This window comes from Muscardinus avellanarius, assembly GCF_963383645.1.
Source record: "Muscardinus avellanarius genome assembly, chromosome: 3".
Lineage (NCBI taxonomy): Eukaryota > Metazoa > Chordata > Mammalia > Rodentia > Gliridae > Muscardinus > Muscardinus avellanarius.
In genome coordinates, this window is record NC_137788.1 from 52,959,256 (window position 1) to 52,975,207 (window position 15,952).

Consider the following 15,952-nt stretch of genomic DNA (forward strand, 5'->3'; position numbering starts at 1 on the left):
TCCAGAATTGTCAGGACCCTCCAGCCACCAGAATCTAGAGCCAAATAAATTTCTTTAAAGAATCCTGCTGCCGGGCGCGGTGGTGCACGCTTGTAATCCCCACACTTGGGAGGCGGAGACAGGAGGATCGCGCAGGTTCAAAGCCAGCCACCCTGGCTTAAGAGACCCTATTTCCAAGTAAAAAGTATAAAATAGGGCTGGGAGTATAGCTTGGAGGTAGAAGGGCTTCCAGGAACCCCAGTACCACCAAAAAAAAAAAAAAAAAAAAAGAATCCTGCTTACTCAGTGAGACCTTGTTTCAAAATAAAGAATAAAAAATAGGGCTGGGGATGTAGCTAGGGGGTAGAATGTCCCCAGTTTCCATACCGAAAAAACATCCTGCTTCAGTATTTTTGTTATACTAACACAAAATGGACTATGCCAACCATGCTTTAGTGGGTTGTTTTTTCACAGTGTGGCCTCTGCAATCCTGCTTTACATCTGCATTTCAGAGAGAAAGGAGGAAAAGCATGGTGGGGGGTGGAGCTCATTCTGCCACATTTCATAGAATTTGATGCAGCATGATCAGTATTGTGCCACAGGATCACTTCTAGCTGCAAGGGAGGCTAAAAAGTTTAGATCCTAGATTTTTAGTTGATGATATTGCCACTCTGGATTTTATTAACGCAAAGATAGGAGAAGAATATATTTAGCCAGTAGTTCTACATATTCCACATGACTCTTAAGAGATGAAAGATCTAAGCTGGCCAGAATCAAGACCAAAAATCAAAATCTTCAGTTTAGTACCTTTTCTATCATTTCAGTCATTTCTGCCTTTTGCTCCCCCACTGGAAGAAATAGACTGCACTTACTTGAACAATTATTTTGTTTTCACACTTTTTATTGGTTAAAGGCACAACATGGTCATTTAGATCTTCTGATAACCATGGCACAGCCTGTGTTATTGCACTGAGTGTTTTTGTAGCAACCATAAAAAAAAATCACCTAGTTTCTCCCCCACTCCCAACCCTGTGATTTCCTTGCCATTGATAAATGCGGGGTTTCTGTGAGATACGAATCACTTGAAAAACCCTTTTTTGAACGCCAGGCGTGGTGGCGCACGCTTGTAATCCCCGTGCTTGGGAGGCAGAGACAGGAGGATCGCGCAGGTTCGAAGCCAGCCGTGCTGGCTTAAGAGATCCTGTTTCCAAAAAAAAAAAAAAATAGGTCTGGGAGTGTAGCCCGGATATAGAAGGGCTTCCAGGAACCCCAGTACCAAAAAAAAAAACAAAACACCTTTTTGAGAGCTGGGCATGGTAGCGCATGCTTGTAATCCCAGCACTTGGGAGGCTGAAACAAGAGGATCACACAGGTTTGAAGCCAGCCTCAGCTACTGAGTGAGGCTCTCAGCAACTTAGTGAGACTCTGTTTCCAAATAATGAATAAAATAGGTCTGGGAGTATAGCCCAGAGGTAGAAAAAGCCCCTAGATTCCACCCTCAGTACCACAAAAAAAAAAACACTTTTTTAATATTGAAATTAACCTGCAAACTTCCATCACCATCAGGGGACCCATTAATTTTCCCACAAATATTTATTAAGCACTTATAACATACAAGGCACTCTCCTAATTGCTAAATAGAGTGAACAGGAAAAGCCTTGATTCTGTCCTCAGAGTGTTGATCTCCTGGTGGAAGAAAGGACAAGACCATTAGCCATTGTTTTGCACGTTGAGCAGCCCTGATCAGAAAATGTGAAACCTGAAATGTTCCAAAATATGAAATGGTTTGACTGTCATGTTGGCTCTCAAATTTGGAGCATTTGGGATTTCAGATTTGCAGATTAAGGGTGTTCAACTGGTAAAGTCTATGCAAATATTCCAAAAAAAATTGTTTTAATCACAAAGTGTAAGCACTTCTGGTCCTGAATACTTAAGAAAAGAGATAATCAACCTGTACTCAGCCAGTAGAAACACAAGATGCTAAAGAAGACAAGGGAAGGGTGTCCTAGCGGCGAGCTATGGTGGCATGTGATGCAGATGGACAACCAGAGACTTAACTATTCTCAGTTTCCTTCCATTTCTAAGTCTGCAAAATGAAGCAACCACAAGCATGCTGTGCTATTACATAGTTAAATGCTGAGGAATTCGACATAGAAAATGTGAACATAAAGTCAAATCCCTATTTCTTTATGAGTCAAAAATATATACATGCACAGAGGAAGTTTAGAAGTAAAATTGTTCTGATGCTGAAAATAGGCACAGGATACACTAAAACAAGTCATATAAACCAAAGATTTGTTGTGCAGCACTCAAGGAGTCATGCTGGTTTCTGTTTGGAGAGGTAGTCAGAAGTTTATATGCTCTAGAAAGCTAAGTCCATGATCCTCCTGGTCCAACCAAGGATCCTCCTCTTAATGATGAAATAGCTGAGGGTCTAAAGTTAATAATATCTTCCAGTTTGGCCAAGAAAAATATACTTAGGAGAAATATGAGCATTAAGATCACCTTCCAGGAAGTTGAGTTCCCAGGAACGGTCAGAGGTAGACTTATAATATGGATATACAATACTAAAGGGACAGGAAAGGAGAGATAAAATATAAAGGCAACAATAATCATTAGGTGGCAGGGACCACATCTTTATTGTTCATCCCTGAATCACTCAACCATGTCTCACATAAGGCGTAGATTTGATTGAAACAGAGAAAGTTAATGGGAATACTAAGTTTCACCCATTACTCTTGCATAATAATAAAGAGACCCTGTTTTCAAATTTAAAAAATAGTAATATTAATATTAAATATTAGTAATATATTTAGTAAATTAGTAATATATTTAGTAAATAATATTAGTAAAATAATAGTAATATTAAATATTAAAGTGTGCTGGGAGCCGGGCGTGGTGGCGCACGCTTGTAATCCCTGCGCTTCGGGGGCTGAGACAGGAGGATCACATGGGTTCAAAACCAGCTTCAGCTACTTAGTGAGGCTTTCAGCAACTTAAAATATTAAAAAGGTCTGGGAGTATAGCCCGAAGGTAGAAAGCCTCTGGGTTCCACCCCCAGTACCACCAAAAATAAAAAATAAAAAATAAATAAAATAAAGTGTTCTGAACATGGTGGTGCACATTTGTAATCCCCACACTTGGGAGACAGAGACAGGAGGATCACGCAGATTCAAAGCCAGCTTCGCTGGCTTAAGAGACACTGTTTTCAAATTTAAAAAAATATAAAATAGGTCTGGGAGTGTAGCCCAGAGGTAGAAGGGTTTCCAGGAACCCCAGTACCACACACACACACACACACACACACACACACACACACACATATTAAAGTGCAACAGGAGGGAAGAATCTAGCATATTTAAGTGTTCAATATGTATTTGGCTTTAAGACAAATAAGTTCAAAATGATTAGGTCCCCTTTTTATAAAATATTTGCGGTGGTATTTAAGTGTCTTGATTCAAAATAAGAGCCCTCAAGAATGAATGTGCTCTGGTTTCTTACCACTACCATAACTGTGACACCAGCTCTTGACATAGACCCGGGATGGTAGGTTTGTTCAGCATTCTCCTATCTTATCTGCAAACTTCTTTGATGCTTAGGAAAGCTTTTAGTAGTAGAGCATGCTGGTGCTCAACTGAATCTAATTTGTCTCTCCTGGTTTAGTGCAATTGAATCATCTCAAGAAAATGAGAAGCAATTAAATACCTGTTGCTAACGAGGCTCTGAACTAACCCGCCAACAGACAGATGCAAGGTGTTTATGTGTCATTGGAGTATATCATTTGGGAAAACATTACATTGTCTTTCTCCAATAGGAATTGCCAGAATTGATTTTCAAGTGCAGGCATCATAGGCCTACCAAGTCCCACCTTTGAGGATCATGGGAAGGAGAAGCAGGAGGGATTTGAGGAGCTCGGCCAAGGTTAGCCCAAGTGCAGTGGGAAACATCGTGCATGGGATTAGAAGTAACTGGACGGTAAAGAGGAAATGCAGCATTTTAGCAAAGGCTCTTTAAGTCCCAGTTCAGGAAATTATTAAATTCATTAGCCAGATACTTACAACCAGCTATTACTGCCCAGCCAAAGGAAAAACTAGTGCCAGCAAATGTTTTAAAACTACAACTAAACAAAAGTCAGGAAGCGTGTAATTAAAACTGTACCTTTATTGTATTGTAAAGAGTTTCACTGTGACATGGAAAATATTTAAAGGAGAAGGCTGTTTAGCTAATCTGTCTGTAAGTGAACTGCCTGGTGGAGAACCATCCTAAATTAACTGTAAGGCCACCCACCGAGCCAGCCTCATAAAGGGCCAGGGCTGCTCAGCTTGGTTTTGTGTAACCGTTCAATAATTACCAGATAAATGCATAACTAAAAGCTCTATTACACTAATAATTTGTACTGAGATAGATGTGTGGGGCACCCTGCTGGGTTAATTTGTCATCCCCGCTGCAAACTTCTAAAGAGAGCTCCTCTGTAGTGGAATCATGTTAATATGTTGTGGTCCCTGGAGGACAGGTTAGAGCAGCAAGACCACTTGGCTTCTTAATCTCTTCAAGAGGCAAAAAGCCCCCGGAGGGGGAGCCCTAAAGAGAAGGGGGTGATTAGCCATGTGGACCTACAGTTAGACTCATCCCGACATAGGAAGCTGCTCTCTCTCCATCTTACACGTACTACACACCCCTAGCCATACACACATGATCTGCATGCACCACAAAGGCAGAGGGGCCTTGACCAAAGCTCCTTAGAATCTCCTACGCCAGTACCATTCAGGAACCATACACTTACAGTGTCATAAGTGTGGCTGGTAAGTCCCACAATCAGATAAATCCCTAGCAGTCTTTCCGGCTTAGCTTGATCTAATGTTGGTTCCATGCTTATATTCGTTCTTTGTTTCCCTTTCTTCAGCATAAAATTAAAATTCAAGATTGAACTTGTGTCTCCTCTTTATGTGGAATGGTTTCTTCTCTCTCAGACATACACGCACCCAATTGCGGTTCCACATATAATGCACACATTTAAGCGTCAGTGCAGGGTTTTCAACCTCCCCATTGACAGAGTCATAAATCATGCTAAAGTTAAGTGAATTACTATAGCACGGAGCTGTAGCCTCCGCGGTGTTTATGTAGTACCAGCTCATCGCCCATGGCGGAGAGCGGGGTGGAGCTCTGACACTGGATATGGGATCTCACCGTCCAGTTCCTGTGGCCGCAAGATCACCGGACATCAACATCCCAGATTGCATCCTTTGTACCATAAAAACTAAAGTTTCACTGAATGACCCATGTTCCCCAACATGTATTTTTTTAATTTATATTTCCCCAGAAAATCTACATTTGCCATTTGCCATTTTTTTAAGGTTAAATGTCAGCTGTTTTTCCTTCCCCCCAAACAATTTCTTTTTCTTATGGGCAGAACACAAGCAAGAACATCAGAGTGACCAGGTTCTCCTACAGTAATAAGGTACCCGTGAACACAAAAAACTCCAGAAATAAATAAACCATTTGACCTCTGAAAAATAATACCAGTGGGAGCATTAGAGTATAGTAGAAATGCCCAGGTGTGGAGTTGGCCAGAGTAAGATTTGAGTTCTGGCCAGCCCCTTGGGGTCTGTTTAAGCTTGAGCAAGTCAGTTATCCTTTGTCAACCTTTGCTCTCCCAGCTATACAAAACTGGAAAGGGTTAATCAGAGCAGAAAGTGAAGTGGCCTATGTAATAAAGGTCCCAGTATGCAGTAAATATCCAATATATGTTAATTTTCTCTGAGAAAGCCCCCACCTATGTCATTATTTGCTTTCTGTGTGTGTGGTTCTATTGGGGAGGAACCTCACCTGTCTGGAAGAGGAGATGCCGTCTCAGGGAGTGAGCATGCCCAGTAAGTCCATCCCCTCCCTCTTCCAGGGTTAGAAGAACAAGGGATTCTCCCCAGGGGAGCCAGAGGTCCCCTCCCATGGCAGACAGCCCTTTAGCCATGGTTGATATTTCAAGTGGTCAAGCCTTCATTTGGCCCTGCCTCTTGCTAAAGCACTTGTGTAGTTTACAAGAGTTTCTCACTTATAAGACTCAATTCAGCAAGGAATCATTAAGCATTTATCTTATTTATCTGCCAAACAGTGGGTTGGGGCCTAATAAGCAAGCTGGGTTTTGGTTATTTGCTCACTTTTTAGATAATGCTTCTGTTTAAAAGATAATGGAGAGTCTCACTGGTGTAGCTTGGGTTACATTCCCACATTCCCACCCTAACTAACTGCACAGGCTGAGGCCAAGCAAAGGAGAATAGATAGATAGATAGATAGATAGATAGATAGATAGATAGACAGACAGACAGACAGACAGATCTGTTTCCAGAAGAGGGGGTGAAGGACCACAGGCTGCACTGAGTGCGGGCAATGGGCTCTGCTCACTCTCTAGCCTTGACTTATTGCTGTCATCAGCACTGCCAGAGAACAAGTGAAATGCAGGCTCAGAAAATGACTGCTGGTTCCTGCCCTGGACCTGCAAGGCAACTTGAAAACAGTTTGACTCTTTGATGCCTGGTTATCTGATGTCACCTCATTGTACTGTACAGTTCTGATTACTTCTCATATCTCTTGATGTATTCTTAAAACAATCCTAAGAATAATAAACAACCCAGAGGCCAGCACAGTGGTTAGCGCATAAGAGATTCTCTACACATTTGTTGGATGAATAGAGCCTGCTATGTTCTAGGCACCTCTTTCTAATCCTCAGAAAGGTATTTTAAATTGGTGCTTTTATACTCAGTTTACAGGTAAGAAAATGCAGGTCCAGAAAGGTTAAATGACTTTGTTCAGATGAGCGTAGGGAAGAAATTATTTTAAATATAGGGTAGTTGTACCCTGCCCCCCAAACCATAGGAAACATATTATTTCTGTTTCACAACCCAGGAAAGAAGGAGCTGAGGAAGCTGGCCCACCCAGCACTGGCCGATACACAAGCAAATGTGAAAATTCAACCCCAGACTCTATACAACAGATGGATTCCATTCTTGCTCCCTCTCCTTGTGTGAAATCTACCTACAGTAGTAATAAATGCCCAAGTCCTCCTGGGTGACTTCAAAAAGATGCTTTAAATTCAGGAGGAGAAATTGAAACTAAGCTTTAGTCATATTGCTCAGAAGTAAGACTTCTAGATAAACCTGGCAGTTTGGGGAGAGGGATGTCCAGTAAGACATCCCAGGGCTTTATGTTTGTTGTGGGGTTATGTTTCTTTGCTTGTTTTGGGGGGGGTTTTTGTTGTTATTATCTTTGTCATTTGGGTTTTTGCCCCTCTCTTCATAGAAATAATATATGAAAAGACACGCACATGGTGGAGACACCCACACTTGGTCTTTGTCCATGTGGTGGTAGCACTGCACAGGTTTCATTCGGACACTCTCTGTTGCACAACTACAGAGTGTCACCCCAGTGCTCCTCCAGCTGGGGCTGGACAACTCCTTGCCTATTTCTGTTAACTTCTGCAATCATCCCTTCTAATGGTGTTCTAATGGTGGTGTTTTTTTTTCTCAAATAATTTGTTTGGATTTGTTTTTCATCCTACATTTTCTGTATCCGAGTATAACTTGCATATTATGTAAAAGTTCAAGCTGCCTTCATGAAACTAAATTCTTGTTAACCTTGCCAATTAAATTATCACTCTTTATATTTGCAGTAATTGCAGCTGTTGTGTGGTGTTTGAACACACTGCACATCAGCCATCATGGAAGCTTAGGCAATTAGGGTATGGATGTGGTCAGTTCAGAGAAGTTCTGTCAGGGCAAAGGCTGGGCTCTGTCTCACAGGCCTTGAGCTACCACATCCTGGATTCTTCCCAGGTTTTATTTTATGTTGTTGATGTTTTTGTGACCTTTCTTTAGGGGGGGTGTTGGGTACTTGAGATTGAACACAGGGGCATTCTACCTCTGAGCTACACCCCTAACCCTTTTTATTTTTTTATTTTGAAACGAGTCTAAGTGGTTGAGGCTGACCTTGAACCTACAACCCTCCTGTTTCAACCTCCCAAATGTTAGAATTACAATAATGATCTACCATGCCTGGCACACTTGGTATTATTAAAGCTAAATATTTTAGCCCTCCCAAAGCTGGATATCTCAAAGACTGAGTCCAGATGTACCCTCTAAGTGAATATCCCAAACTCATTTTAAAATATAAGTGCTTTTAACAAGCACATGCTCCCTGGTTTCAGATTTTGTAGGTTGTAATTTTATTACTAGGGATCCATTGTACTGAGTTATTTGTAAAGATAATCCCAGAGGCTGAATTTTATTTGTAAATATAATCCCAGAGGCTGAATTCCACACACCCACTAGATCGTAAAACTAGATGAACACCAGTGTTCACTTTATTCAAACTCTATTCTGAGATGAGAGAACCAAAGGAGAGAGAACTTGCCCATATTTATGAGCCAGCTCATAGCATAAACTACACCAAAACCCATGACCCTTTATCTAACCAGAAAAATGTCCTAAAAAATACTCCAGATCCTCTGGCAATCTTTTTTAGTAATCGTGTATTAGACCTCTGATTAGTGAACTCTCAGTAGTACAGTGGGCCTTTCAAGGGGAGTGATGGAGATTTCCTCTGTGCATGTATTTGTGTTTGGGGAGGCAATGCTCAGGATCTAGTTGGATCAGAAGTGTGCCTGGGTGGCAGAGGTCTACGTGGTTAAGGGGAAGTCAGAATGGACACTCAAAGACCATGGGTTGAAGTGGACAGGTGTCTAAAGGGAAATGGTCCTATCATTCTAAGCTTCTAGATTGTCTCACAGTCTGAACTTTAAGCAGAAGTAGGAATCCATATATATTTGATCAGCAAAGAATCTTGACAAGTCATTGTTTCTAGGTATCTATAACTACTGCCACTGCCATTGCTTTGGCTTTGCATTTTATTGTTTGTGGAATATTCAAGACCTTCACATAATCCCCACACTAATACCTTTTTGCTAATATCAATGTGTCCCCTTGTCCAAGAGACAGGCAGGCAACAAGTCCTGCTACTGTCTCTCCTTCCCCTACTCCTGTGTACTCTAATCACTCAGAATTGGTCTTAGCACACAGAAGCAAATTCCAATTTATTCATTGCCCACCCCATCCATACAAATAAAATAGGCTATTTATTGATCATTATGTGTGTGATTAGAAACTACATAGGGTGCCTTATATCTAGTCTCATTTAATCTTCTTGGAAAACCTATGAGATTTTATTAGTACCATTATACAGTCAGAAAACTAAGGCATAGAAAAGCTCCAAAACTAGACTTAAAGCATAGTTAGTAAGTAGTAGAGCTGGACTTTACACACCTGTCTATCTGATATCAAAGCCCATGATCCTTATATTACACCACACTACTATTCGGACTCATGTGATAAACTTGGAATGATACACATAGACAGTAGACATAGTCAACTAGCTCCGATGTAGGCATATTAAGTTATGGCGAAGAGCCACAAAGGACCACAGTGGAGAGTGGGTGGAGATAAAGAAGGTATTATGATTGCCTTGGAAAGCTTCAGAAAGTGTTGGCTTCTGCAGAAATGCTTGCTAGGAACATGGAATGGTTTGGTGGAGATGAGGTGGAAGAAGAGTGGCTTTCAGGTGCCTAATGCTGAGCGCGGCAGGTATTGAGAGAGAACAATAATGCTGTGGGTCCACACCAGGGGCTGGAAAACCGTGGCTCACAGGGCAAATCATCCTTCTGCCATGCTTTTGAAAATAAAGTTTTATTGGCACACAGCCATACTCATTTGTTAATGAAACGTTGAGACAGCTTCTGCACCTTAGCAGCCAAGTTGAGTGACAATAAAGACCATGTAGTCTGTGAAGTCTAGGCTATTACCATCCAGACTTCACAGGGAATGTTTGCTTGTTGTCTAGACTCTAAGCCAAGGCACTTGAGCAACAGAGGTTCTAAGTAGCTTTTACTGATCGAGATAAAATTTTAAAAAGACACTAGCCTCTTTATTAGGGGGAGGGAAGACCTATTTTCCAAAATGACATTGGAATTTAATCACCAGTTAGAAGACTCCCTTAATTCAAATAGAATAGAATATGTCAACCACCTTGGGCACCTACTGTAATAGACGAACTACCTCCTCTGGTAGCAATAATATAAAAATGCTAGTGTTTTGCAAAACACCACATGATGTCATGTATTTCTCTCCGTTAACATATCCAGATCCTTTCAAGTGCATCTCAATGATGTTAAAGATACGGACTGAATGTTTTGGAAAGCCTTAACTTGACTTCAGTCAAACACTTTGTCATTTAGAAAAGTCCCCACCTCCTAAAGCTCTGAAAACCATTGCCAATTTCTCTTTCCTTGTGTCTCTGTTAAATCCTCTAACTCCAAACTTCTCAGCTTTCATAAATGGCAGACCTGATTCATGCATGATTTATAAATGATAGCTATGAACCATTAAGATAGATGTCTCTGCTTTAGGTAGTTTATAACGGCATTGTATAGCGTGGTTTTGAATTTCTGAAGAAGCAAAAGTACAAAGTAGTTGACAACCCAAACATTTCAAGTTCCGTTTGCTTATGGAAGGCTTGTTTTTTTTTTTTTCCAAGTGAGATTTTTTTTCTCTTCTTTTTTCTTCTCCTTTTGAAGCTTTGCCTTGTTAAAAACTTTTACTGCTAAACAATAGTTGTTAGGAGTCCTTAATGCCACCCTTTACTCTATGGACCTGGTTATTTTTATGCAAAGGCATCTTTCTACTGGGACATACAAGGAGTTTTTTCTTGTGACAGTGCTAACAGAAACAGTTTCGCATCTCACCTGTTGTCGCTGACTTCTTGTTGATGAACAAGAATACCATGAGCTTCTCCAGATGCCAGGATTTGGGGTTGATTCTTCATTTTAAAGAGGAAAGAAGCCTGTGTATAACTGGGTCTTAAGAGCATGCCACACCTGAAGGAGGATTGGATTTTGTTTGTGCTGCCCCTTGACAGCTTTTCTGTGGAGTCTCCCTTAGCAAAGAAACTAGGATTCACAGTCTGGTGCCAGAAAGCAAATGCTAATGTGAAAAGAATTCAAGTCTCTGTCCAATCTGTGAGAATCTGCAGCGGTCCACAGACAAGGAACGAGGCAGTTAGGGCAATGTCAAGGCTGTAGAGGAGGACGCATTTCAGTCCATGAAATTTGGGTTTGAAAAAAAAGTGGGAGGTTCTTAGAATTCTTGGAGGTTGAACTTTAGAAAAACCACTGGAAATAGTAGCAAAAGATTACTTTCTCCTATTTCTTTTTTCCCTAAAATTGAAAAAAAGCATAAAAATGCAAGGTTCCAAGCCTGTTTGTCCATCTCCATAGGGCCATCTTCTTTTACACAGCTTGTCCTTACATGCTCTAACTAGTCTTCTCTCTATTGTGAGCAATTTGCTTAAATGTGTGCTTACAAGATCTCCTTTTTTCTTTTTTACGTGTGTGTGTGTGTGTGTGTGTGTGTGTGTGTGTGTGTGTGTGGAAGGGGGGTAGGGAGGGAAAGAGGGGGTGTGGAAGGGAGGGAGGGAGGGAGGGAGGGAGGGAGAGAGAGAGAGAGAGAGAGAGAGAGAGAGAGAGAGAGAGAGAGAGAGAGAGAGACTGGAGATTAAACACAGGGGCATTCTAGCTCTAAATTACACCCACTTTTTTCTTCTTGAAACAGAGTCTTGCTAAGTTGCTGAAACTGGCCTCAAACCTGCAATCCTCCTATCTCAGCCTCCCAAGTACTTGGATTACATGCATGCACCACCACATCTGGCTACAAAACCTCCTCTTTATAAAGGACTCTCAGTCTAACAATGAATGTTGGATTATATAAATCTCTTCAACATACACAGTAATACAGTAGCAACCTTGGCCTTCTCCGGTCTTCACCAATTCTCCTTTAAAAGGAGGATGTACTTTTAAATTTAAACACACACACACACACACACACACACACACCTTTAACTTTTTCCCCTTCAAACCAAAACCAGGAGAGAATTTTAAGGAATTTGGGTTGCTTCAGTGAGGGAAAGAGAGTGAACAAGTAAACCAACCTGCCTGACCTGCTTTCTCTTTTTTTAAAGTAACTCATTAATACTGATCATTCTGTAAAAATAACTGAACACTATACCCTTTGGGAAATTCTGGTTCTCTGTTTCTTTAGTGGAGGCTACTTGGTTGAGCACATGAAGGTGGTGCCACGCCAACCAGAAGAACCTGCCCAGGCCCCCTTCCTTCCCATCTTATTTGTATTCCTTATAGAAAACCCAAGCAGTTGCTTTAAACCCGTTTGGCTGTTCGTTAAAGGTTAAACTAGTCGTGAGAGCCACCCAGAGTGAAGTATATCTGACACAACCTACTCCTTCTGGCCTAGGGTACCAAGAGTATTTGGCCCCAGAAGCAGCCAATTTAGCAGTGTCTTTTAATACACAAAACTGTATTACCATCAGCCTGGATACAGATGGATGCATTGCAATAAACTGTAACCACTTGAGAAAAGCCTTTATTGACTTTCAAGTAAATAATGCACATTTTAAAGGATCTAAATATGCATTTACATAATGTGCTGTAATTTTTATTGTGTCAACTCTCTCTCTCTCACACTCACACGCGCACTTGCACACATACACACACACCCATAAGAGATGTTTTACTTTGTCAAAATTTGGGCTCATACTGTTCTTTGCGCACTCTTTTATCATTATGCCAGATTCACTGGTGGTAGTTTCTCTTCATAGGGCCTGAGCTAACCATCTCAAAGAACATTTAATGAATTTACTTTTTAATTGATTTAACCCAATGACTCTAAAATGGTTTGAGACAACTTAGATAAAAACTTGGTTAGATACACCAGAAAGAGCAAATCCAAGATAAAGAGAGGAAACAGAAACTAAAAGGGGAAGACAAATTAAACATTTGACTTTTTTTTTTTTTTTTGGTGGTACTGGGGTTCCTGGAAGCCCTTCTACCTCCGGGCTCCACTCCCAGACCTATGTTATATTTTTGAAACAGGGTCTCTTACGCCAGCGTGGCTGGCTACGAACCTGCGCGATCCTCCTGTCTCCGCCTCCCAAGCACGGGGATTACAAGCGTGCGCCACCACGCCCGGAAACATTTGACATCTTAATTATGAGATTCAGTGAGTCTCATTGTCCAGTAGAGGGTGAATGGCAGGTTATCCAGAGACATAGCATATATTTAGTAATGGCTAATGGATCTTTGTGATGTCTGTGATACAACTGTTTTCTGTTTCAGTAAATTAAAGCTCAGACCAGTTGTGGTTGTACATGCCTGCAATCCCAGTTTCTCAGGAGGCTGAAGCAGGAGAATTGCAGTTCAAGGCCACCCTTGGCAACTTAGTCTCAAAATAAAAAGGGCTGGACACCCTAGGTTTAATTCTCCACACTGAGAGGAAGGAAGGAAGGAAGGAAGGAAGGAAGGAAGGAAGGAAGGAAGGAAGGAAGGAAGGAAGGAATTTTGAACTTGTATTCAGTTCTACAGTGAACTGTGACTGAACTAGAAAGTCTTAGGCATGAGAAAGTCGGGGTTGAGAAGGATGACCCCTTGAAATGCAGACACTGCAATTGTCTAATTTGAAACTACAGTCTAGATGATTTCCTGGTGTTAATTAAGAAGTAATGGATCCTAATAAATCAGTCATTGTACAATTCATTCCATATAGTATTATACAATCTTAGTCTCGTGTTAAACTCTACACCTTAAGGAAAAGGTAAAGAAATTGTTTTTAGTAAAATATAGTAAGTAAAGCCAGGCATGGTGGCGAATGCCTATAATAACAGATTCCAAGCTTTATTACTCATTATATGCAGTCTTAACCCTTAACAACTTTTCTATACGCTCCCTAGTTCTTTACTGGGTAAGAAAAAACAAGGTTTTTTTTTTTTGTTCTAAGAAAGTTTTATGATTATTGTTTAAATTTCTGTATCACTCACATATTCACTCACTTATTGTAAAGTTAACAAATATTTACTAAGCACCAGACTGGGTTCTGGGTATACAACAGTGAACAATTAAGTAAACAGAAAATCTAGTTAGCAAGATGGGAATGGCTAGGAGAATGGTAAGTTTGAGAGGGGAGAGTAAAGACAATTCTAGTTCCCATAGGCTATGTTCAAGGTTTCAGTTATGTGACTAAGAGTGAAACTTCATCTCCTTTGGCCCATCTTTGTCTCTTGAACCTGTAGTAGGAGCCTGTGACTACTTATTGGATGGATTAAAAGTGGCTTTAATGTTAAGGCTCCATCAGATCATCTTTAAGACATGAACTAGACTTTTGTTTCTACTTCAATCCCTCATTTCCACTCTTTATTTTTTATTTTTTTATTTATTTATATATATATATATATATATTTTTTTTTTTTTTGGTGGTACTGGGGGTGGAACCCAGAGGCTTTCTACCTCCAGGCTATACTCCCAGACCTATTTTATAATTTGGAAACAGGGTCTCACTAAGTAGATGAGGCTGGCTTCAAACCTGTGTGATCCTCCTGTCTCAGCCTCCCAAGCGCAGGAATTACAAGCGTGCGCCACCACGCCCGGCTCCATTTTCACTCTTTAAAAACTACAGATGTCACTCTGAACCACACAGTCCTAGTCATTTCACTCTGGGAACAATGAGCTCAGGTCCATCAATCAATAAGCATGCATTATGTTTCTTTGTTTGTTTGTTTGTTTGTTTGTTTGTTTGTTTGTTTGAACTGGAGGTATAGCTCAGAGGTAGAATGCCCCTGAGTTCAATTGCTAGTTAGAGAGAGAGAGAGAGAGAGAGAGAGAGAGAGAGAGAAAGAAGAAGAAGAAGAAGGAGGAGGAGGAGGAGGAGGAGGAGGAGGAGAAGAAGAAATAATAAGAGATAAAAAGAAATGGAAGTGAAAGCTGCTGTAGTGGCTTGACTTACTTTGAGTATATGCAACCTTTAATATGTGCTGCTCTTGTCCTCTAACTGGTTTTATCGACCATTCTTCCAACTCAAGGGCAAAATTTGTCATAGACGATTATTAAACATCTCACAGAAGTTGTTTAATGTAATCGTCTTGTACAATAGAATTCATCAGGGGTCACATGTAAGGGAGCAGCAATTGCCTGAGTCTTGTCAGTTGTTATGGGTAGAGGACCCGTATTTAACTCATATTTGAGTAGGCATCACTGCCTATTCAGCCCGCAGATTCCTCTGCTCTGACATTTAGGTATTTCTGTGTTTGGCTTCAAAATGGTTTTTTTTTTTTAAACCTTTCTATGTAAAGTGAGGCACCCAAATTGCATGGGTTCATTAAGTGATCATTTACTACATACTTCAAAAAAATTTCATCCTGAATTAGTCCCTAGAAATCTCCTTGAAAGGAGTCTAAGAGCTTTAACAATGAATTATTGTCTATGGATAGCTCAGCACGAAAGGGGATCCATATGTGCAAACTGGAATTTGTCATACGTAATGTCAGTTAAATCAGGTCTAATCTACCAAATACATTTTTTATTGCTTGCTTCATTAAAAAGGCTCTTAAGGTAATGAATAATCTTCATCTTCACCAAGGATTATTAATGCCTTTATAACTCATGTCCACTGAAAATAGAAAGACAGCTTGAAATTCTACCCTAATCTAACCTCCATGTTTGTCTCAGAGCCGTCAGGAAGAAAAATCTATCAGACCTATCAGTGTTAAATGCAGTCCCAGGAGTGATACTCCAAATCAGGCCAGGAGAAGAACTAAAGAAGGGAGCTGACCAGGCTCAGCTGTGGCCGAGCAGGTCTTCCTCTTCTTAACTCTGGTGTTCTCTTTTCCTGCAGCAAGTCCGCACGCAACCCCGTCGACGCTTCACTTTCCGACATCACCCATCATCCAGCAGCCTGGGCCTTACTTCTCGCACCCAGCCATCCGCTACCATCCTCAGGAGACACTGAAAGAGTTTGTCCAACTTGTCTGCCCTGACGCTGGTCAGCAGGCTGGACAGGTGGGGTTCCTCAATGTAAGGAAACCTCTCTTT

General features: G+C 40.9%; 1 protein-coding gene across 1 annotated transcript in view; it reads left to right on the forward strand.

Annotated features, from left to right (window-relative positions):
* Nucleotides 1-15,952, forward strand: part of NFIA (nuclear factor I A) — a gene marked incomplete at both ends in the record, with an annotated part of 386,945 nt that overhangs the window by 318,301 nt on the left and 52,692 nt on the right. Inside the window, one exon of the mRNA XM_080692591.1 lies at nucleotides 15,756-15,934. Within this exon, the coding sequence (XP_080548717.1) occupies nucleotides 15,756-15,934 (179 nt within the window). The remainder of the gene's footprint in view (nucleotides 1-15,755; nucleotides 15,935-15,952) is intronic.